This window comes from Varroa destructor, unplaced genomic scaffold (assembly GCF_002443255.2).
Source record: "Varroa destructor unplaced genomic scaffold, Vdes_3.0 BEIS01000007.1, whole genome shotgun sequence".
Lineage (NCBI taxonomy): Eukaryota > Metazoa > Arthropoda > Arachnida > Mesostigmata > Varroidae > Varroa > Varroa destructor.
The window spans coordinates 31,485,088-31,511,123 of NW_019211460.1; the positions used below are offsets into that span (position 1 = coordinate 31,485,088).

The 26,036-nt window shown below is 43.5% G+C and overlaps 1 protein-coding gene across 1 annotated transcript in view; it reads left to right on the plus strand.

The window, feature by feature from the left end:
• Positions 1-26,036, plus strand: part of LOC111255027 (dual specificity protein phosphatase 5-like) — a 67,295-nt gene extending 41,259 nt beyond the window's left edge. Inside the window, exons 2-4 of the mRNA XM_022816655.2 lie at positions 16,265-16,658; positions 17,266-17,408; positions 19,737-26,036. Of these exons, the coding sequence (XP_022672390.1) occupies positions 16,265-16,658; positions 17,266-17,408; positions 19,737-20,281 (1,082 nt within the window). The 3' untranslated portion in view covers positions 20,282-26,036. The remainder of the gene's footprint in view (positions 1-16,264; positions 16,659-17,265; positions 17,409-19,736) is intronic.

Below are 26,036 nucleotides of genomic sequence, written 5' to 3' on the forward strand. Positions count from 1 at the left end.
CCAGATCCAGAAAACCTACTGAAGATCAACTGTATTTTTGAATGCAACTCAACCAAATAAATACATCTATTCGATATAGAGTTAACTGTATGTGTTCCTCTGTAGGCAAAGCAAAGGGCAGACGGAACGAGGTGAAACAGCGGACCATGTAGCATGCTTTTCCTACATTGATTGCACTTGCTACTAGCACTGTTGTTACTATTTCGGCGATCCGACGCCGACAACGGCGAGATGAGGGAGGCTAGGCAGGCCACAATTGTAAAAAAAAGATGCGTTTTTGTTGCTGATGCCTCTCCCAGATCGATACGAGACACAACCGACCGGCCGGACCGGCCGACGTCCGCCGGCGCCTTGTCGAACCCTTCTTCTCGTTGTTCCCAAACACCGGTAAGTTGACGACCTTACTACTCCGATTTACCTTTGCTAGGCTAGGGCAAGCAGGCTGGCATCAAGGCCACTACCATGATCACCACTGACAAAAAAAAAACAACCTAGAAACTGCCGGCTTGCTTTTGTAATAGAAGGCGACGGCCAAATAGCGGTTACGGCAGCGGCAAAACTAGTAGCAGCAGCAGCAGCAACGGTATTTAGTCAAACGGATTGCTTCAATTACTGCTGCAATCCTCCCTTTCGTATCTATTCTGTTCAAGTTTCGCCTTCGTCATCGTCGACAACGGCGATCCGAACGTCGAACACAAATATGGAAGCATACTCTTACAAAGCAAACTCGCAACAAGCTGATGTGTGTTTATGTGTCGATGTTTGAAGGTGGCTGGCTGTGGGCGTCTGAATGTGCTGCTTGAGTGGAAATAAAACGCCCCCTTGCGTCCTCCCTTCGCCCTTCACTCGCTGCCGCCGTCGTCGTCGTCGTTGGTCTGACTGGAGCTGCCCTCCGTAGTAGTAGTCGTAGCACCAGCTCCAATTCATGGCTAGGCCGATGATGGGCGGGAGCAGCTGAGGCATTGGCTCTGGGGCCGATGGTAGCGTGAAAAGGGCTTTTTCGAGTGCTGCAACTTACTATTGCCGACTGCCGCAGCTGCTGCCGTTGCTCGCAAGGGGAGAAGGGTAGCCGACGTCGATTCATAAAGAAGGCCACGGAGCTGCGAGTAGTGAGTGAGGGAACGAGGAAGCGGCACACTTGGTTGAGAGAGAGAAAGAAGTTGGAATGGTAGTGTAGTACGCTGGGTGAGCTTCTCAATGACAGCAAGCTTCCCTCGTAGTCAAGTCCGCAAGCCCACATAACATTTTCAAGGAGATACCCAAACTATTACCCTTGCCCCCGAGACAGACCAGCCCTAGGCCCAGTTTTATCCTATCATCGTTTCTGCCTCATTCTGCCAGAGTCGCCGCTAACTTAAATTCCGACCAGTGCCTCAGAATAGTGGAACGTCACCCAAATTCTTTTTCTATTTTGTTTATTAGTTCTCTCGGCCTTTTCAAAATACACGTACGAGCTGTGTAATAATTTTTATAAATTTTGGCTGAGCACACACGCAGTCTTACGTAGTTGCCAAACCGCGTCGTCTAGCTAATGACTAGTTGCAGCAAGACGACAACGACGGCAACGGACGAAGAAACAACCGAAGCAATAATAGCCTTTTTGGTGTTAATTTTCAGTCTCTTTAAATGTTCGAGTCTCTATTTTAACCGTTATTAGTAACAGTACTGCCACTGTGGCTGCTGCACGTATGCTTTCTGCTGAGCGACATCGAAGGTAGTCGAAGGGAAAGGCTGGGAGACGGAAAAGAAAGCGGCAAACTTGAAGCAGCAAAGAACCAACGGAAACGGGCGAGGCCAAAGACATCGTCGACCACGTTGACGATCCCAACGATGAGGGGAACGAGCGAATGCCGCAGTGGGAAAGCGAATGGTTCACAGGAACGAAGGGGAGGAGGGTATAAGGATAAACGCATCGACAGTGCCGCCTAGTCAGGGATAGTGGGAGAGAGGCAGCTGTGAGTGACCCAGACGACCATTCCCAATAGGAAGGAACGCTTAAGGTCCGCGTTGGGCTTCTTCCCAAAGACCTCCATGAGTGAGAGGCGCTAGTTAAGAGGATAGGGCGAGTAAAGCAGGGAAAGGGAAGAAAGCGAACGAGAGAGCCCAGTGTGGAGTATAAGAAGGGGGACAACGGCGGGAAGATCGCTTGGTCGGTAGAGTAGGTCTGCTTTGTGGTGGAGGCGACAGTAGCAGACGTGAGCTCAGCGCAGAGTCGGCAGGCGTCTGTTGCTAAAAATAGAAGCGCTTTTTCAAGAGAGTTGGGAAGCGGGAGAGAACCAGACAGAATATAGCGGTCGAACGTGAGGTCTCTATGTCTGTCGGTTCGTCCATGGCGGTCTGTCTATCTGTGGATCTATCTGTCTGTGTTTGATGAGATCGGGAATGCTACCGTAGTAGTGCTATACAGCAACGTGCCCAGCTAATTTAGGGTAGAAGAGGAGAGGCTAGGTTAAGCCAGAAAGGCTATTGTATGAACTAACAACAAAAGTTTGTTGGGCTGAAAGAGGTAAAAGCCTGTGAACGGACCAGCGGTCAACCTCGGAGATCGGTACGATTGAGTCGGGGGAGGGGGAGTAGGCAGGCGGTGCACAGAAGGGTAAAGGAGAGTATGGACTAGCAGAGAGCCGATCCCTATGCAGAACATTACTGAATAAGCCCCTTGAATGTGGGGACACGGCTTTAAGATAAACTTTGTTCGACTGAGTAACGCCCAAGTATGTGGATTCTTGAAATGTATGCCGGAGCCGTATGATGGTAAGAGCTGCTGCGCAAACGGGGACGGGTATTGAGGCGCTTAGTGGAAATGAACTCCACTAGAACAGAAACAGGAAGGTCTCCGGCAGCATATGGAGATACTACGAAGGCACGTAGCACCATATGAGCTGGCTGGTAGCGAAAATTGGTACGGTAGAGTATATTCTACCATATACCAATATAGCTAAATACTGACAGTTCAAACCGGAGAACAAAGGCTATACCCACCATGCAGCTTACGTTGTCCAAGGCGATCTTAGGTGGCAGCATTAAACAGGCTCAAAAAGACGTAAAGGCTAGAACGGTGAGAAAGATATTTAAGACGAATCTCCTATTGCAACCTGATACGATCTAAGTTGTGTTTTGTCGACCCACAGTAAACCCAGAACGATATCTTTAGGTAAGCGTTACCTGTCTGTAAACCGGTTAAATTAATTACTTTATTAATTAATTAAATTAAAACAACCGGTCGTTTTCTTGGAGATCCAAAAGTGATGGGTATTATCTTTCTACCACAGCGGGTGTTGGTAGAACTTGAATTATGATTAAACCCTTATACCAGAACAAAAGAACGAGTCGTATGCGCATGTATGTTGCATAGGTGCACCCAGCATAACCGAATAATTCCATTCCTATTTCTGCTTCTACTGAAACCGTTTAAGGCCTTATAGATATTGGTATTTAATGAGCGGCACGAGAAAAGACGAGGACTAAACAGACCCCTACCTTTTCAACTGCCTGATAGTAGTAGTTTAGTGATTTACCCGTTCGTTGGCTTACCCCATACATACGCAGAGATATAGAACCTATATCCGCAGCTAAGTAGGGTCAACTGTATTTGCGACGTGTTGCAAAGCTGGTCGCCTAAATGCTTCGGCCTTTACGTCCTATACCGTCGTTAAAAACTCCGTTAGACGGCTGGCACCCAACACGAAACAAAGTGTGTCTACTACCAGGCTACGATTCAAGCCTAGGCCGCCACGTATCCCTAACGACCTGGTATACCAAAAGCTACATATAGCATTAGCGACATGTATATGAAAGGTATATAATCATCTGGCACGGTAGATAACAACTGCGGTATCAACTTATGTTTTGACTTTTACGAATTGTGGTGCACTCAATTGTAGCAGGTCGTGCTACACTCTTTGCGGTACAGCAGTATCCAATATTTTGACAACTGAGGCACTAGTAAAAAAAAAACAGCATATCGTGCTGTAAAGGTATGCTATAGTGCGGGTATTCATCTGACAGTAGCAGTAATGTCACTGTAGTATGTAGAGGGTCGCCGATGGATGGCGTTTTTTCAGTGATCAGCTTCACACGCAAAATTAAATAGATAAAGACACGAACACAGCGACTCAACGGGTGAATGAACTTTTCGTATTCTCTCTCAGTTGGGCCTTCCCAGTTTAGGCTGTCGATTGGAAGAGTTCCCTGCATCCTCCACTCGACGGCCCCAAGCTCGGAAGGCCATCCCTCCTTCTCTATTCTCTAGGCCGCTATAGGCGCCACAGCAGCGGTGATCTAGTAGCGGGCCATGGGCCAAACTAGTCAGACTCTGTAAAACATCAGTCCTAGCATTCTACGTAGCTTTTCTATACTCGGGCTTGCTACACAACCAGCATACAGTCAGAGCATTAGGGCCTTCGCCGTACACTCACTGCTGGCAGTCTCCTAGGCCGCTCGATCGGTCGCCAAGCGGTGAGGGTAAAAGGCTGCTAGAGGAGGGCCGAGTCAGATAGGCGAGAACGGAGTGCGGAGTACGCCGCGGAATACTGAATGGTCGTAGCGGTTGTTTCCATTCAGAGGAAATTGCTGCAGCTGCAGAGGCAGACGAGTCAGCTGAGAAAGGCTCAAAGATTTCGTTGACTCCAGGCCACCACCGTACCCACCGTCTTTAGTATTGTTGTCTTCGGCCCCTACAACCGCTGAGCCTAGGCAGAGTGAAACGCCCTACTTTTTATTGGCATGCATGGTGTCGTAGACGTGCCATCACAGCTTGTCGGTATAACACAACCTACCAAGCGGACAAGCTTGCTTGACTAGGCCAGTCTGCTAAACCAAGGACGATTGTAGCTTGAGGCTGCTAACCAGGCCTGGTTAGTTGCTTGACGAAGAAGACAACCCGCCGCGCCTGAGTATTGGGTGTCCAGGTGTCTGCCTGCGTTGAGGCGTGGCACAGCGTAGCAGAAAGACACGCCAGGAGACTAGAGGACGCTCGGAGACGTTACTCAATACTGCGCACACGTATACACACAAATACAAAGACTCGAACACGTCGACCCCATGACTCAGAGATAACGAGATGGTTGTGCGTCTTAGTTGACGATCACTACGACATGTAGCGACCGGGTTAAACTCATTGGTGATGATTATTCTTCTCAATGTCCTGTATTATTCTTTAATCCTACTTACGTGTATTACATAGATACATAGAAGTTAACATATCGAGTACATTATTGAGATCATCACTATCTTGACTACACTTCAGAGTTAACTTTTTATCTAGTAGGATGCGAACGAGAATACATGGTATTTATTGAAACACCTCGTTGGATTATTGTATATGTAATATTATACATATGATGAATCTATGCACAGATGGCGTATCCTCTTGTCCTAACAATTTCCTATTCTACACTTTGAATAAATGTCTATACTTTCGCAACATAGGCTTGCCCATTTTGACCATCAGTAATATTTAAGCCAAAGCGACGTTCGTTGTATACCTGCTACTACGCCTAAATGTCGTCCGGCAGAAACGACATTTAGGTGAGTTGCAGCTGCACGGAATAGCAGACAGGAAGTGGTAGAAGAAAGAGGTTCATTGTCCGACTAAGGACTGAGGTCAGGCGTTAAGGAAATTGATAGGCTGTGTGCGCTTGGCTGTCACCACTCTGGCCAAAGAAACTTTTCTTTGCTGTTATCTTTCCCCCTCCTTGTTGCTTTTATTTATTTTTCATCACCATTGCCATCACCGTTACCTTCAGCACCCGAATATGGAATGGCGATGGCACGTGAAGCCACTAATCAAAGCTTTACAACAAAACTGTTGTACCATTTTCCATTAGCCTTTCGGGTATTCCCTTGTCAGCCGTTACGATTACGTCCAACGCGCATGACGTTGTTGGCAGTGCGGATGACGCTGCTCACGTTCTCCGTTGACGAGAACGATATCTTGACAACATTGTTAGCATACGACAGAGTCAAAAAAGCTGCTGCTTTTTTCATGCACCGTTCGTAGTGCTTTTGCCAGCGGCGGCTGACGATACTAATAGGTTTAGCTCTCAAACAAGAAATTCAGAGGCAGGCTCCTTGAAATCATAAAGCAATAAAATAGAAGGATTAGTATCAGACGATATTGACTTAACCACTCTGGTTTTGCCTGACGTACTTTGTTGTTAAATAAAAGACCCTTTTCAGAAACAGAACGATAAATTCTAATTACGCTGTGACGGTTTCGTGTACCCGTCAGGGGGCAATAGCTGTTAAGTTGGAGAACGGCACGAGTTTTATAAACAGCGAAGTCTTACTATCGTACCATCTAGCCAACTGATAGTTGGTAAATCGATGAAGCACATTATTGACAATGACTAGAAAGATGTCTCATGAACTAGCATTGGCAAAATAATACAAAATGGTCAGTCTTCACCACCAGTTCAATGTATATACAATACTTTGTCTTCGGTCTACTACTACGAACGATGACTTTAAAGTTATGCAACAGCCTATTTTATTAAAAGCCATGTAGCATGTCTTGAAGTGTGGACCAGCCTGGAAAAACCTGAATGAGAAGACTACTGCATATTCGTCATTATCATCACACCAGAACAAACTGATGGAAAGAAAAAAACCAAAAGACAACGTTATTTGCTAGCCCTGAGTGAATTCCTGGAACAATGCAGCTTGCTGACCAGTCGAACCGGCACCAGCTACCGGCACAGGTAGATGTTGGGCTTCTTGCGCTGTCTAGGACAAAACGCAGCGATCGACTGCTGATTATTACCTGCAAGTCGATCCCATCGCGTGCCCTCTATTCTCTTAGTCTTCTTGCCCAGCCATCCGTCCACCCAGCTATCAATCTGTTTCTCTGCCTCGTTATTTCGCTGGACCGTTTTCTGATATATAACAACGCATTTCGGTTTGTATTACATTGAGCGATATTCCCTTCTTAGTGATACTGTACTCTTGCTCTGCTTTCGGCAGCCCGAATTGCACCGGCAACGACGATCGATTGATGTTGACTTTCATGGGAACACTACTCAGAAAAGATGGCGTGCAGCGGCAGTGGTAGCTGTCTTGGCCACGTTAGTAGTGCATGCTGATGATAACTTGTGCCAAATACCCTACTGAGCGCGTCATGCAACGCGTGTAGTAAATGACGTTGTTTATTTCTACTGAGCGACGATATGTACTTTCATATGTATCCCAAGATTTGGGCAATGCCACTTACTCATCGTACGATCGCAATGATGGTCGTGTTTCTGGTGCCCCGGACCGGCGGCCGCTGTAGCCACGGCAGGCGGCTGCCGTGATAGTTGTTATACAGAATATGATCGCACCATCATGACCGTTATCATATCAGCACTGACAATTTAGTATTTTGGTGGTCTTAATAGGAAAGACGAAGGGGGCGGAGTCCACCTTTTCCAAGGTGGTGTGGTAACTGATCAGTGAAGTGGCGCGAGTATGGGAAAAAGGAACAATGCCTACGTATTTGCCACCCGGATTGTCGCTGGGGGTGTGTACACGATATAGATCATTCGTACGAGTATAGCACACGCGCTACCTCAGTTATCTTTTACCCATCCTAATTTATTTATATCTCGCATTTAGCGTAAGCATTACTATCTGCCGGATGTACAAATGTATTGTAATCCAAGATCTCGGCTTTGCCACATGTTTACGATACAGGTGTGCACAAAACGATGAGTTTGTTCATAAAAAAAGATTGGTGCGCTAGCTATCCATCCTAGCCCGTTACGATGTCAATACTCATTTATAATACCATCATTTGTTCCTCCTATTCATTATCAGTCCGATATACGTATACATCGTGTTATAGTAGAAACAAATACCTGAGGTATACTCACATACTACCCTATGCAGTGCGTGGATGCTTTGTATATATATTTCTGTACCTTGAATGAGCGGAAACGGTTGCGTATATATGTGTGTAGAATATTATACCTGACTATTTCTCAAATAGTCCTCATTTGTTCGTATGCGCGTTGCGGTGCATCTAAGCAGCTTTTGCCTAGACAAGCGGCTATGCCTATCGGTGTGTGTGTGTCTTCTTCTGTTCCTCTGCATGTGATTTCTTTGCGAAGCTTTGCGGGTAAATAAAATGCCATGCGATACGTTCTACGTATATATTGACAAGTTGATTTTGGTTATTCTTCGACTCCAGTCGAGTTGCCCTACTAGTAGGTTTATGTAGCCAGGGCAAGTAAACGAATCTGAGCTGATACTGGGTTAGTCTTGCTCACACTGGTTCACTAGCGAAACGTAAGTCACGGCTTGTTAGCTGGCATTATGTTTTTCGCCCTGTCCTTAAGCATTACTCCAGAGAGTGACTCGAATCGAAGTGTGTTAGCGCCTGGACTCAAATCCAGACCACGGACGTATCCCAAAGTCTAGCGGGCAAACACGTAACTCATTGCGGAAACAGCGATCGGCGTTGCTTGACGTAAACCGATGATGGCTGTTCTCGTCATTACTCTTTTCGTGGCGTCCACTTGAGAGGCGGCGGTGACTATTGCCGTTTTTGAAGCCGCTCCATTTTGCCAACACTGCACCAATTTACCGACGAGCGAGAGTTCAGGCGGTGAATCTTGTGGTCATGAATGGGTTCCGTCGCTCCGTCGATTCTGCTGCTTGCCCTGGGTTGAATCCAGCTGGGTTAAATGTGCATATATATAGAGCTGGAACAGCGGGCACGTATTCGCACATGCTTCTAATACTATATATGCTACGCTATGTGCACTAGGTCGCGTCGTGTTCATCGTCGTCACAAGTGGAGTTAGCGTGGCTTTAGCTTCTTTAGCTCATTGCTGACAGTAATAAAGATGCTCGTACGAGCAGCAGCAGTATCACTGGACTGAGTGGAAAATGAAAAAGGTCTACTGCTGCGACGTTATCAGTTTTGAGTCGTCGTCGTCGTCGTCGTCGTCGACGAACACGGAAAGTAAAACAAAGCCTGCAAAAGCTGAACAGCAAGGGAACGACGAAGGATTCAAATAGGAAAGTCTGAAGGCAGACAGAAAAAAAGAAGGATGATTGCATGACACGACACGCCGCGGCGAACCGTGAATGAGCCATTGAATAAGGCGTCAGGAGCCATCTTATGTGTCGCGGTCTTTGATCACGACCATCAATGGCCGTGGAGGGCTATCGCTGTTCAACGATGAACGGTGAACCAGCCAGCTACGTAATCATCTATTCATAATCTACGTAACAGCGTTCGTCGGTGAGTGTTGACGATTATTATCGCGCGTAACGCCATCGACATCAATATCTGCCGGCAGGGAGGAATTAGACGGCAAAAAGTAGATGCACGCGAGTCGCTAACGGCAAACAGATATCGATTGATCGTAATAGGTTTACATATGTATCTAGAATAATTTTCTATATGTACGGTATAGAGCGCACATCGTAGGAGCAAGGTTAATTTAGAGGACGGCGATTGTGGTGTTATTGTTTTCGTTATTGAATTGTGATTCGGTTGAACTCAGCACGTCATTCTCGTGACGAGGGAGGCTTATTATCGTGCATACTAAGGCGAATTTCAGTGACGAGGGGTGCTACCACAACGAAATATATTCGTTCTGTAACAGCAATAATAGTATTAGTAAGTCAAGATAATGATGTGTTACACGTTCGCTATATTATATTTTGGATATAACCGAGAGGAAGTGCTTGACTGTGGTTGGTCACTCTTGACGTTTGAGAATACGGACTGTGACGATGATGTTTCGAAGTCCTTGATCGTAAGCTAGAACAAAACAACAAGAAAGAAGCAGGGAGCTTATCCAGCGGGTTTGTTCGGCTGTCACCGGCCTCATATACCAATCAACAGTATTGATACACGCGCACACATACAGCTAGTTGGCGCCGTCGCTTAGGTGAATAAGATCAAATGACTGACGACAGTGATGACGGCTATGCGTACGCGTTTTTCTCGTGGTTTCTGTGTAGTTACGATATCTTGGCCGGCGACTGCTTACTTTGATGTTATCTTGCCGACACGTAGTACCTGCGATTGTGCTACAAGGGCCTGTAAAAAAGACATAGAGTGGTCGCGACCACGGACGTAGTTGGCATTGCGGTGAATATCGGACATTTTGGGCCGCTGATTACACGTAGTTGTGGACACCGATTGTAGTCTCAGCTGCTGTTGCAGTTGTTCAGGTCGGTAAGCATTGCTAGGTAACTGAATTACAGCTACAGTGTTTATTGGTCCTGCAATTGTAGTTACTGTTTTGCATAGAAGATGATTGTGGCGGCCCTAATAGGAACGACAGCCCTTGTCACCGCTCCAACAGCGGCCGAAGTAAGCGTGCACAATTAACGGCGGCCAGGACTTAATATAAGGCATTGCTAAAAACATCGCTCGCATCAAAGGTTAAGCACAAAGGGAACAGCTTTCAGTCGAAAGGAGTTGAGCTCCGCTCTTCAAGGCGACCTCAACTAAGCATGTTTCTTTTTCTAAATCTCCTTCACGTCGTACAATCGTCATGGCGTATGCAGCGTACAATAGAACGGTTGGCTGTGGCTAACTGGTGATGGCCTTTGTGGTGGTTCATTACGACGAATTTTACAATGAACTAGCGGGAGCTACGGCACGCGTTCGAGGGCATGTTCCTACGTAGTTAACGTTTGGCATCAGTTTGTTCAGTCACTACGATAGCGACAAGAACGCCAAAAGCGTCACGGTGCACGCATTGGCGCTTAGTCATATCATACACATATACAGGCGTCTGACAAGTGATTACTGCATGGGCACTATCTTCATTGAAGTAAAAAGGTAATGAGTAATATGAAAGAGATGCAGCCAGCGCCCTGGATGGGTCTGATTTTATTCTGTGCTCCTACCGCAATTGATTCTAGCCGGGGTCTGCTAGTATAGTACTGCCTCCTCGTCTGCCTTTACCGCCATTAGCAACTGCTCGGTTGTGAAATACGCACAGTCACACTTATTTATATGTACATTATACGACTGCTGTTTTTTGGTGCTAGGTAGGAGCAGAGCCCCACTGTCAGCCTCCTCCAAACGTTGTCCGACCATCCGGCGAACTATAGTGCAATCGCAATGGACAACAATAATAGCGAATGTGTGAATACTCATTATACGTATATATAGAGATACCCATCAACGCGCGGTCGTAAGCAAACTTTTTTTTTAATGTTCCTATATACGATGGTGGTGGCTGTGTATACTGGGCCGTTGGTAGCCGGCCGTATGCGTTCTACTGGGGAGAAAACAACGAAGGGACTTTTGCTCTCTCTCTCTCTCTCTCTGCTGCCCCCCTCACTTGGCTCGTTCCCAACATAGGTGTCTATTTTAGTCTGTCTGCTCTGCATGTCTAGGTCTATCTGCAGACGGTGTCTATACGCGGACAAACGTGAATGAAAGTATGAGCTATGCTTATAAATATATGTGTGAGAAGTTTCAGACAGTGAGCGTCATATAGCGTTTTAGCATCGTAGATACGACGTTGCATTTTGTTGTCCCATATGTAATGTAAAAGCAGCAATAAGACAAATATTAAGGTTATTAGTATCTCTAGCCAATAGACGGACAGACACATACGCAGAGAGACACCCACGAGTGGACAGTTGTATTCTGGACGGAGAAGGCAACGAGATTGAGCTGGTTGCAGTAACAGCTATCACCCGCTGTTAGATATATAATGCTATGGATAGTATAGGTTTCTCATTATGATCTAATAATTACCGCTACAGTCTTTGCGTCCCATTGATGACGACGTCATATTTATTTCGCCCGGCTACGATGAATATACCAAATAATACAATATAGTAATATTGTTGAGACCGTCACTTGAATTGAAATGGCTCAGTATTTAGCGAGTTCATTATTGATCTGATTTGGCTTCGTTACGCGGAGTGATACCTATTTCGTTCGTTGTTTCACTATGACCTAGGCTTTCACCGTGGCAAGCTTTACAACTTACGATAGCGTGATTATTTCGAAAATTTAGGTACAGACAAACGAGCATCAAGAGACCAGCGTCAAAAGCGCATGTTTACGCATTCTCAGTTTTGTATGTTTCTTTCGTTACGATATAAAGAAGGCTAATTCTATCCCTTTGACAACAGCAAACCGTTCAGTCGTATGCGGTAAGCTTCGATTCCGGATAACCAAGAACATGTACCATCATCAAGGGTCAATCTGGTGCGAACGTACTATATAATAGTTAATCTTCGCTAATATTTCGAAAACTGGCATTTTGCCTCTGCCAAAAGGAAGTTTTGTTGCATAGGAGGAACTGGCATTGTTTTGGCATCAGGAGCGCATGTCTGCTACAATAAACAGGCTCCATAACGTGCGCCAATTTGACTCAAGAGCCCTGTATCTGTGAAGGATTCACGTACATGGCGCACATAGTGGTTTTCGACAATGTTTAACTATAGTTTTCGCGACCGTCGGATAATGGACGGATCGTCGATTGTAATCGGTCCGAGAGTTACCGAATGCCTGTTCTGCCCTTCTGCTCTTTTTCTTCCCAGAAATGATGAAACTGTCGTATTAGCAGTAGCAGTAGCCACTGTTGAAGGCTAACGAAGCCAATGGGTGATGTCGTGTTATGCCACTGACATCGATCATCGCGGCAGTTATTGGTGGCAAAGCTCCTCCCGCTACATCGTTCAACGCCCCCACGACGCATTACAGCAAACCACTTTTCTCCACTTGTCTGCCGCTCGCGCTGTTTTAGCAGTAGCTCTAGGATGAGAATGATGACCGCGTAGAAATGAGCGCAATCAGCATACTGGCTTTCCTACGTTGTGATTGGCAATGTGAACAAGGCAGCGCATAGATGTGCTATGTGACAGGGGGCAATATGTTGATTGCTGAAGTATAATCAGTCTGGCCATTTGTGTGCGCAAATGTCTTAAGGGGTTGACAGTAACAATGCATTCAACAGTGGTCGACAGAATGTGTCTTGTCATATCATCGAGTCATATAAAAGCAAAAGCATCCTCTGACCTGTTCTGTGATCTCTGAGCATGTGCAAATGACTGGGAACGTTCCGTTTGGCTGTACACAAATTTGCCCTTCTCACTCAAGAAAGTGCCGATGACAAGTGCAGTGCTTTATAAAATGTTTGATCAATATGTATTTGATTAATCTTCAGTACTATCACAGAACTCGTCAGTTTAAGAGATTACGCGAAACCCATCGTTGTCATACATACAGATCCCTTTTCCCAGCCCGCAATTCTCACGAGTTCTCCATTCAGCCATAAAAAATTAGTCATAGAATTTTTGGCTTATCTGTGCATAAACGCGCTATTTGTTCGGTTTCGAATGTGGTGGCATTCGTCGTAAGTCGTCGACAAAATTATTTATACATTTTTGTGCGCAGATAAATCTTTTTAGCTATTCGGCTGCAATAATAATAAAGTATTTCGAGTTTACTATATTGCAGCTTGCTAGTTGTAGAGGAAGCAGCGCGGCTGCATGCTTGTTAATTTTTCCTGTTCATCATTCGCGCTCCCTGACGCACAGCAACGGTCATTTTAGCGGTCTCCAGCTCTCGCGCTAGTACAGGACTCGTTTACGACAAGCCATGGTAAAGCAAGCTGCGACCAATGTAGTTCATGACTAGCTAGCTACCCCGCTTGTTTCCGCCATTACTACGACGACTACCGCTGCTGGAGTCAGCTGTATTTCTCAGTGGGCTAGGACGTTGACGGTGAATGATAGAAGTGTCTGTCGGCTGTTTTCCTCTTTTGGCCAGTTTCGCCACGGACGCTGATCTAGATTATAGCACGGGTCCGATTGTCGAACAAGAGCGGACGCAGTGACGCTGGCGGTGGAAAGAAGGACGGACTTCGATAGTCCAAACTAGAAAAGTCTAACGGCTAGTTAACCCTTAATGATGGCAGGTTCAGTGTTTTTGCTAATGCAGAAACTAACCCATACAGTCAGATGTATTAATCATAATTCCGAGCAGTGGTCGCTCCTAGTATTGCTGCCGCTAGTTACCTGTTCCCGTAAAGAGAGAGAGAGAGAGGGAGAGAGAAAGGGCCTTAATCGAAAAATAGGGCAAAGCTCGATATTATCGAAATGATTTTGTGAAGCATTGTCAAGACCGTCGACCAATGCTTAGGATGAGATTCACTTCCACTTTTGACTCTGAAAACCATCTGTGAGGTTCTGGTCTACAACCAGCATTAATGCAGATGGCATTTCTCTGTGAAGAACCCAGATTGAGCGAGGTGTATTGCACCTGAAAATTGCCAGTATCCACCCTGGATGCATCTCATAGCGATCAGTTCAAGCAAAACATGGCCGGCGACAGGCTCAACCACAGCTTTCTGCCACATGTACGCTGAGTGTATGCATGCATCGTACTCGTCTGATATGTATGTATACATATAATAGCATAATACGTAACAAAAGTGAATTTGGACACCCGTTTAGCCAAGCACTCTTTCAAGTAATAACATGCGTCAAAGATATACACAAGGAAGTATTATTTGCCTGCGGACAACCCGTCGTTGTGGTGTGTCGTATTACTCAGACCGATAACACGGTAGGTCTGCCTATCGACTGGATATCGACCAACAAGAACGTACAGCTTAGGTCTATTTGTTTTCTCTAGACGCGAGTGATCCACGCCTATCACCCATACACATATATACAATCGATTAGCATCTACGATTGTAGGACAGCTATTGCGGTGAACCATTGCCATGGGCGAAGTGAGTGGCGTGTACGTTTGCCTATTCAACTTCGTATGTCCTGTCGTGTTTCAGCGGGTACTTAGACAGTTCTATTAGAACTGAAAAACTAGAAAACAAACAAAATTTTATTTTCAGCTCCAGCCCTGCATTGCCCCTCGCACACACTTTCTCCCGCATTTTTATCCTCTGCTGTACGATCGCCTCCGCTGGCGACTGCTGCCAGGGACGCATGGGCGGCGTTCTTGTGCGTAGTGTCTGTGCATAGTTCATGTGCGCGTCGAAGTCGGTCTCTGTTAGCAGCAATAGCAGGATGTATCTAGAGACTGTCCTGTATCGCGGATTTCATGATTATACCGGGTTAAATGTCATTGCGGTTGCTGAACAATAAATGTTTTATATATATATACTTAGCACGTATGTGTGTACATATATACATCACGTGGTGTTTCCCAGTAGCATGTATTAGAGTAGGCACTACATTGCCATGCATTTTACATTCTACTACATTTTAGCACTTACATAAAGGCGGGTACATAGCAGGTAGTATTATTTACTAAACAAACTAGTTTTATGAAAAAGCTGACCTTTTCGTTGAAATTATTTAATGATGGTCAGTATCTACTTAGACTGCGGGATATTATCGGAATGGCATGTCTAGTTCTGAAAGACAGTCGTATGGTTCTAAGAGAAAAAAAAACAATGAATCAATAAATAATATTTAAATCGAAACTGTCGTAAATATGCCCATTGTAGATGAGCGCTGTGAGAAATGTTTCGCTGAATTGTCATTAATGATTCCTAGCACATTTTTTCATGGTTACCATTACTGTGATTGGGCCTGCATTTAATTGGATCAACCCAATGCAAAATGACGGCTCACCAGTCCAAGTAAAATTGTTCATACATATTCATACAAGCGTATCTATGCATACGCACTATGTCAATAGCAAACCTCCGACTTATTTTCTACTATTAAACGTCGTACAGCTTGATCGAAGCAAATATGAACGCATTCGCGAACGTACGTCATTTTGTACATTTACACATATAATAAATCGCTACGGTTCGAGTGTCTAAACCATATAGTATGCCAGATGGCAGGCGAGTACACGCTGGCGCCGGACGCGCGCCGTATCTGGACGATCTTGAATTCTAAGATTCGCTCCGATTATTTGACATTTATCCTGTCCGATGAACCTTTTTTTTTTATCTCTTCTGTATCTTCCTCATCGAATTGTCTACGGGCGGACCTAGTGGAGGTCCGTTTGCCATTTATATTTACTTGTCGTGCACATATAACTCCGCCCGTCTTTCTGTATCTGCTATGTTGGCCTTAGGAGATGAACTCCGTTCATGTGCAATCTACGTAATCTTAGCAATGGCCCTCAGTGCCATCATTGTGGTAATTTATTGGTGCTAATAACGACTTAGTCTTTAGGTAGACTTTTTCTCGAGTGGAAAATCATCGTTCTGTGTGTCCTACGTGTTTTGACCTACTGATCCGATACCTTATCGTATCTCTAACTATGGCGTCCCTTCCACCTGTCGTTTTCAACTTCGCATGAACGAATTTTTAGGAGGCTTTCAGCAGTTCTGGCAGCATTACCCACATCTATGTGTATCGGGCCCAGTGACGTGTGGATCGGGACAAGGAGTCCATCCGTTGGGGCTGAATCATGCGCCGCGATCTCCACCAGCCGGACTCGCAGGACATGCGGGACACAATCATCTATGGCCACCCACCCTTTCGCCACTGGGAGCTCTATCGCGCAGTTCATCTTCGCCGGCCCTTGCGCAAGCGGCCAACGGTCTAGGCCCGATTAATAGTCACAGCAACAATCACAACGGCCACGTGCCCCACGCAAGCACCTTGCCGTGGTATCAGCAGGAGCAACAAGACCCGGTCGAAATTCTGCCCCATTTATTTCTCGGGAGCGAGTACCATGCTAGTAATAAGGCTACGCTACAAAGGTTAGTATATCTCTGGCCCTATATGAAAATAGCAGACAGGTTTATTTGTTTTGTTTTATTTCGCTGTTCTGTAAGTTGACTAGTCATGATTTTCCTTATTCACACAGGTTGTAGAGCATTTGCCACTGACCGAGTTTGAAGCACCAACTCCTGTTTTTTTTTTATTTTTTTTTTATCAAGAAGCTTGGCTGTTCAAGTTAGCTAGTTATACTTTAGCTTTCATATATTGTTTATCGTTTCATTCATCCAACATTATTATTTTTGCCAAACTTCAATTAGCTCAGATCTAACTTACGGAACAAGAACAAAATTTATATAAGTACATGAACATGTATGCACATTGTATACGTCTACTTATAAAAAAAACTCTCTTGGCGCGTTAGTACTGCATATCCTATAATGATTACCCTGTAGTTATTTGATAAAGGCCCATTAGAACTGAATTAGAGAAATTAAAATGCGTTAGTCGAAAACACATATAGGTGCCAAGTACACATAGATTTATGTTGCACAAATACGTTTTTGCTGATTTTGGTAACGTAAAAGCTGGTTCTATAACAAGTGTTGGTCATTCATGATAATGCATGATGATTGCTCTCTGTGACAGGTTAAAGATTACAGCCTTACTGAACGTGTCGCACAATTGCCCTAACCATTTCGAGGACGTTTTCCGGTATATGGCCATACCCGTTGAAGATTCAACCAGTGAAGATATCGGCGTGTGGTTTCGGCGGGCAATTGAATTTATCAGTGAGTATCGACATATATGTATATATACACACACGTTGCCAGGCGAGTATTCATTTATGAGATTAGCTTGGTAAGTTAAGGAGTTCTAAGTATTTCTTTATGGAATAGAAGCTTGTTGATGGTAGCCTTCCAAACTTAGCTCAAGTCGTGTCTTTGGCGAATATTGCATAATAGGATGCAATTATTTGTCTGTTGAAAAATTACATATCCTATAATACTTAAGCTCAAGGTCACGTTGGATGTCAATTTATTCAGTAGTTTGGCAAATTGTCCTAGCCTACCTAGCTGACTGTCGCCACACGGAACTTGAAGAGTCCGGTAGTAATGCTTGCATGACATATGCAGCAGGCCTCAATAGTTTGGCTGATATGATAAACTTCGACAAACAACAACATTATGCACAGAAGCCCTGCTTATTTCACTTGTTAACATCAACCTCTCGCCGGCCAGGCCTTATTCTTCTGCTATGATATACAATACAGTATTACCTTTATCCATTTACAACAGCGTATGTTTTCCGTTTAAGGCGTGATGACCAATTGTTGTTGCCGCCGCTATTTTCATTGTTGCCGTTGTTGTTTATGTCGTTATTGTGCTCATATTGCTATTATGGTGCATTAATGGCGTATGCATATAGATGTGCTAGAAGATTACAGGTGATATTTTCGCTGGCTATTTTGTAGCTTTGGATAGAGTTTTACATTGAATACGTATGACTATTTGAAAATGCTCCGGCGAAGTAATATTTCAGTTCTCCCTTACTTCGAGCACGACATAATGTAAGTTCTAATCAATAATTGCTCACGTCGTAGAATTATTGCTACTGGATCGTTCATTCGATCTTCACTTGTTGCGCTTCTCCATCGGAGGCAATATCTTCTTACTCAGTCCCACATGACGCTATGTAATAATTGTCTGATCGTACCAATCGCTCAAGTGGCGCTTATAGTAGTGGTCCGATGAACCCTGGCTAAACCCACCCATAAAAGAATACGTTATATGGGCTGTGCAAGAACTATAGTCGATCTGTTATCGGGTAGAGTCGGAGGAGCCTCCGACATCAACAAGCAGTGCTATGCGATCATTGGTCGATTCGTTTGATCTCTTCCGTTAATTTTCGGGGGTTGTTGATCCTTCGTTGTGCACAGCCGTAACTTCCACTCACTCCCACTAAAGATTCGCACAGACAGTCGCGCACCCATCGCGTTCATATTTAACAAAGGGTACGTGTGACGCTTAAGAGCAAAACTGCCGCAGCAGCACCGAAGCGACGGAGCGAGCCAACGACTGAAGGGGTTCAACGAGACAAGAATTGATGGTGCGTACAGCTATGGTGGGCAGCAGCAGCGGTCGTAGTTGTATATGTCGACCTATTGTTCCAACCGGGGGGACAACGGCATGACAATAGCGGCGCGTGGAATGGTGGGGGCAACAGTACAGTCAGTTAGCCGTCGATCTAACAAGCCAAACCTATCAGAGCGATTAAAATAAGGCGTACCTAGAGAAGGGACAGACAGTTTTATCGCAACTGCCGTTACGCTTGATGTTTATAATGGGAATAGGCCACAGTTGCCATAGAGCTAAAATGAAAGCTTCGAGTTCTCATAAAGTCATCTCGATATGCGCATTTACGCGCGCGGAGTCGTCTATAGCTCAAACGTTCGCAAGCCTCCTGCAATGAAACTCATTGCACGCTACTCGATCGCACGATATAGAAATTTGCAGATCTGCCAGCTAGCGTGAATGCCACAAACCAATAAAGAATGAAAAATGAACTCGGAAGCTTAGCCGTTAGATCACCACTATAATGGGTTTTTAATGGTAATACAAGTCTTCTACTTTCACGAAGGATAAATACATAACCTTGTCATTTTTGAAAAATGGTGAAATTGACAGTACGTGAGAGCAGTGACCGAATACATTATAATAAACACAGGGCAAATATATTGACTAGGAGTTGCCATTATTATAATCTTCAATTACTTTTATTTCAAATACGTGACAACCATGGTCTATCTGAAGTTTACTGAAAAACTTATTCATTAATTTGACGATAGAGTTAGCGTATTATATCTAGGTAGTAATTCAAGGTATTTATATTCTCGTTGACGTAGATATTATAGATAATTATTACTTCATGGACAGTGTATAATAAGTACTTGAGCCTTTTAGTATCGTATTAGCATTACGTCCAATTCCTTCTACATGTCGTGGCCGGCATAATCGTTATGGGTCGAGGTTTCTAACGCTGAAATGTTCTAACTAACTTGATTTCGTTCTTTTTTTCTTCGAACGTTTTTCGGTCGATCTTGTATAAATCTTATCCAGATGACGTCAAGGCTTCTGGAGGCAAAGTGTTAGTTCACTGCCATGCCGGGATATCGCGGTCAGCTACTATATGTATGGCCTATCTCATGGCCACGTTACGACTTCGTATGGAAGATGCTTACGAACATGTGAAAAGTCGGCGCAAGATCATCTCGCCAAACTTCTCTTTTATGGGTCAACTGCTATCGTTCGAGAGTCAAGTCTTCTCGCCTCGAGGAGGGACGGTTACATCGCACATGGGGTCGCAATCAATCGTCTCACAGAGGTCTCCCCGCTCACCATTGACGAGTCTACCTACCATGTGCAACAATAATAATTCAACGGGTTCTAGCCCATCGCCCCGACCATTGGCCTCACCTAAGACTCCATCGGAGCGCGGAGGAACGTCAGGGACTGGTCACGTGACCACGGCATTCGATTTCTCCATTTCACCATCAACGTTGGCCTCACTCGTTAACGGCACCTCTAATGGGGGCAACACTAGCCCAAGTTCAACCCCATCACCGACGACGCCCCTCTGTCCATCCAGTCCATACTCACCCTGAGATCGGATCCGGCGGCCATCGCATCTCGAATTGGCTGTGTCAGGCGAACGTCGCCGAACACGATCTCCGCGAGCAGTTGGAAGATCATCGAGACAGAGGCCGCTACCAAGACCTGCAAACATGACAATGAGGACGACGAACCGAACGTTTTCTCGTAGCCGGCGATAACAACACGAGGCATGACATATGTGGCGCGTATGGTAAGGCACACTCAGAAAGAGAAACAGTGACGTGATATACATCGCCCCTTTCGAAGATTCGCCGGCATGCGTACAGCAGCGCCTTGCAAAAAAAAAAACTGAGACGACTGGCTGGGAGTGGTGCCGGTAGAAAAATTAGTTCTGCGACGTTATTTGAATATCCTCATCGCCTGTCGCGTTCTCATTAATGACGGTGAACAGATTGTTTGTGAAACTCGAACCGGAGAACGTCCATTGGGAAAACCGGCACAACTGTTCAGAGTGATACGCAACAGAACTATGTAACTGACGTAAAGGGCATTCTTCTCGCTGGCAACCTATATATAGATATGTGTTAGGTTGAATAAAAGAAACAAGTTTCACAGTAATTTATATAAAAATGAATATTGATCATTTTGGTAGGCGTGGTAGATTGTCAGTGAGCCTACTTACTTGGCCCGCGAAACGCGCCGATATTTTTTAGGATGCCAATTAAGTTTTCATGTTTTTGAAAGGAATAAGATTACATTTATGAGATCTTTTTGATCTATGTCGAATTATACAGAAACAAACTCACTTCCCTTATCAGCTAATGAAACTAATAGTCGATATTGTCGTTGAAAATTTCTATGAAACGTGAGTAAATGCAGATGAACGCACAGAACAACCTGTCGGCGATGTTCAAATCGGGCACCGATCGACGCAATGCCACTAGAAACAAACTTCGAGTGTAGCGGTACTTGAATGTGTAACCAATCAAACTTTGCGGTCAACTTGTTCGAATTGCACTACAAGCATAACTAGACAAGCAGACGATATCAGCTGTAACTACAATACCAGAAAAAGCAATAGAACTAGAATAAGCAAGAAATTACTCAACCTATGATAACAACAACAGCAACAATGGTTACCGAGGTACACATAGCCCGTATCCACTTCTACAGGAGTGGTCTAAGCAGGCCTAAACAAAATGATAGAAACCGGTGATTGGTTTAATGGCAGATAGAGCAGATTGGCGCGAGACTATTAAACCAATTGATAATACGATACGAAATAATAAAAGCAAAACTCTATATACAGTTAATTATATACATTACACACACACACACACATACATAAGTTTGCAATCTTTAGCAGCAGTCCCTTGTAACAATAAATTGAATATGAACTACTATTATTATTATCGACACATGAGATGGCAGTGAATGAAGAATAAGCGGCATCCTGCTCGATAGTCGCCGCTGCCACTGATAAATGTACAAAGTCAGGGCCATCGAACCCGGGTCTCATTACGCAATGTGCTACCAATGTTTCTTCAATGGGTCTGCTCATCAATAGCATATTAGACGATACCAACGATACTAATAACATGAACAACAAATTGAAGTATACAACCATGAAGCATCCATTGGCAGACGCGGTGCGAACATTGTTTCGGCTAACACAGCAGTAGCATATTGTGCTAAGCTCAAGTATAACAATAAGGATTATTGCTACTGTCATCACCGTCCTAATTGACATTACTACTATAGTTGCCGTTTAGGACCTCCTAATAATTCACGGCGTTGGTTCAAATTTGATTTTTAATTCCCACACTAATCCGTACCCCCCCTAAGTTGCTAAGAGCGGCTTCATGAGTTTTCTGCATACGAGTATCAGATTTTTAGCGAATAATTGTTTGTCTGTGGCATTCATTCATGAATTGATCTGATATTAAACCAAATACAAACACCAGCACTGAACCACATATACACCGCTATAACGGATTCAACTGACGTTACACAAAACGAAGAGTCATGTATTCAATGGACACGAAGTTGCAAATAGCAGACAGGGTAGAATAGCAACGGTTGGAGGTAGCCACCGACAACAAAATCTTTTGATCTCGATCATCACAAACAAATGGAACACGAGAAACTAATGACTCCAACGGCATGACAATAATTTAGAGCAACTTAACCTATTATTATGGTAACTGGTATAAAGAGAAATAAATAAAGTTATACAAAACCGAAAGCATAAAGTTTATCAAGAGGAAGAGCGTGAAGAGCAGATAATAAGATACCGGAAATTTAAACCGATTTCGAGGAAAAATAATGCTAGTATATATCGATTATATACACACTTACGTAGCTGCATTATGTTATCACATTTTTTTACTGTGTCAAGGTGGAAATTAGAGTTGTTCTTACCCCACTGGTCGAGAGTGAGACAGAGCTGTAAAGAGGAACAAAGATACCGACAGCAAATGGAAATATACTGAAGACGTTATAATAATAATAACGAGAATCTTACCACTGATATTAATAATTACTGTACATCATCTTGCCATTATTATTACTATTAAAAAAAAAAAGTTATACTTGTCACGATTTGTACGAAACAAACCACAAGCGTCTTGGAGAAACGGATTAGCTGCGAATGCAGACGTCAATGTCGATGAGGGAAAAATGAATCGTATGAGTATTGATGTCTATTGAAAAGGAACTTGTGCAGATCTTCTTGTTGTGGAGTGGTGTGGGTGACAGTTTGAGGAAGTACTAGTTAACACCGACATCTGAGGCGATTAGAAGAGACCAAGGGAAACGCTGGTACAGAACTGGACTGTACTATTGAGCTGTGTTCAAGTATGCAGCTAGCCTCTTTTAACTAGCAGATGCTGGCGGATAAAAACTATCAGCATGGAATGGATAGGCTTGAGGTTCACTCGTTAGGTTAGAAGGGCAAGCTGATGAAAATAGACGTTCATTGGTTGAAACACCGGTGTAGTCACGAGCAATGGCGAAGGAAGTTAATAAGAGTGCAGGGCTAATGGTTCGCTAACTGATGATTCTAGTTATAACTGTACTTTTTAAGTTACGAACGTTTGCATGTTGAATGCAGAACTTCCGGTACCTGTCACACTCTAACGACGAAAAAATGGAACGTTGAAAGCGATAGCGATGTGCGAGTTTGGATGAACGATGGAGCAAACTGTAGTAATGGTAGAGGGGCAGCTAAACTTCTGGGATGGAAATTGCAGAGAAACATCGAGGCTCGAAGACTAACTTTAATTCGAAATTCGCTTTTTGTGTCAATATAAAACATTAGGGTATGACAATTCCACGTGTAGCTGACCACTCTTTTTAGAGGGGCTTACTGTCATGAACGTTCTGTCTGTGTTATAAAACATGTAAATTGAATAAGAGATTCAATTGTGTAAATTTTGCGAATTTGAAAGCTAAGGATCCATTTGAGCGCTGATGGCAAAAAATAACCCTAATAGCTCCACTTTCGATCAACTTAAAGCTTTTCTACCATCGTCGACCGTTCCGCTGCGAAGATGGCTTTCGTAGCGTTGGCCGTGTGGTTTCTTTATTTTAAACACGTAAATAATACAAATAAACGGGAAACAAGGAGAAAACGACCAGCTAAAGACTATATATATACCCAGTATATATATATATATATATATATACATATATATATATATATATATATATATATATATATATATACTGGGTAATAGAAAGGCAAACAAATTCAACGGTGTTTTAGAAGGGCCAACAGTGCCAGAAAAACCATTCTGGATGGTAGGAAGGAGCGATGCCGTCTACCTTGTTCACATGTAAACAGCATGTATATATACAACCTGAATATATTATTATTATTATTATTATTATTAATAGAGAGTAAAATAGATAACAAACACTAATGATATATGGAGTTACTGGTTAAGAGTAGCACAAACCGGTTGATTACCTGTTAATTATGAAAAGCCATTTAAATTGACCGGGAAAGCCTATATGAATATTGCTGCTAATCAAAGGGAAACAAAATAAACATTGGTTGAAGTTGGTGACAGATACTATTTCATATTAAATGACTGGTTTTTGATAATTCGTATCGTGAATGGAGAAGACCAAATGTAGTCAGAAGGATATAAGTCAGCGATTTTTGCTTCTGCCAAAACTCGTAAACAGCAGCAGCAGCATAACATGAAAAGGTCCAGTGAAACTTCTGCAACAGCTTTTCTGTCGTTGTTCGTAATATTTAGGAATGCCATGGTATACATTGACCATTAAATACACATCAATCGCTGGCAAATGCATGTAGATGTACGTGTATACGTTTTTTACGCATACTTATGACTCGCACGTAACAGACCTTCCACACAATTAACTAAGAACTTCATTATCTGATTAAAACTACTATGTTATCTCGTACTACGATTCTGTACGAAATATGGAAAAATGCTGGTAGGACACTTATGGTAATATTGTAGTTCGCAGTCGGGCAAATCATTTACGTGATCGCCCCCTAGGATTTGTGTTATTTGTTAGAAAATCACTAACGAGGCGGTTCCAAAACAGGTTTAGGCGACGCACATCTGTGCAAAAAAAATACAAAGCAAGGAAAACTAAGCAGGCTACTTTAATAGAAATATTGTTACCAACAATACTATGCCCCAATTTTCTAAGCTGGACCACATGATTGACCAACAGAATATATATATATATATATTGAAGAGATGGAGAGCGCACGTGTGCTTCCATTTCATTCTTGTTTACTAACAACACTATTTATTATGAAAATTATTTATACAGGATATCATAATTGTCACCGTGATTCCTGTTGTTTTCACAGTATCGATTATCTAATATGTATTAGAGTTTTTTTTTTGTTTTTAGCCACCGACAGAGTAGCGTTAGTAGCAGAAGCAAACAATATCGAGGCGAAAAAAATGGCAGGTTTGGTAGGTAGTTTGGTAACGTAACTGCGTTAACATGGAGCAGGGAAACAGCAGAAAATGCCAGTTTACTGTTGAAGCCTACGTGCTGCTCAATATTTGTATTTAGTTTTCGGGCTTGAAGGCATGGGAACAGAAAAACGGGGTGAGACAGTAGAAAAAGTGGGGTTACGTGTACGTTTGGAGTACGAGTGAAGATGGCAAAGCAAACGAATAGGTGGCTCGTATTGGCTAAAAGGCATCTGTTCATACATGGAAAATCCTTCTGTCTTTTATGTTCCCTATTTGTGGAAAAGCACGCGGAGAGGATGCATGGTTCAGAAGAAGTGGCAAAGCCAAATGAAACGATATTGCCTTGAAACGTAATAGTAGTAGTAGTAATAATCAAGTAAATATAAAATAAAGACGATAATAATGAACACGACGATAATAATCATTACAGTAATCACTAATGATACTATATGCTGCTCTGTGTGTATTATAAATAGCTGAATTAATACTATTTCTCTTTCTCTGCTTGTCTCTCTCTTTCTCTCCGTGTCTCTCACTTTCTAGGGAGATAGATAGTAAAACATGGCGAAATCGAGCGGGTGTGTGGCGGAGAGAGAGAGAGAGAGAGAGGATACGAGGCGCAAGTGTGGTGAACGTCTAAGGTACAGCAATGAACATGTATGCTAATAGTGGTAATAAAGATAATGAAAATGAGTGTGAAGAAATGAAGCTATGCTGATGATGATTGCATATGAAAACAACAACAAGACAAAAATGGCAAAATGACGTCGTAAACAAATGAATAAGTTCTAAGAGTACAAATAAAATTATATGTAATTATTTCTAAAAATACAAA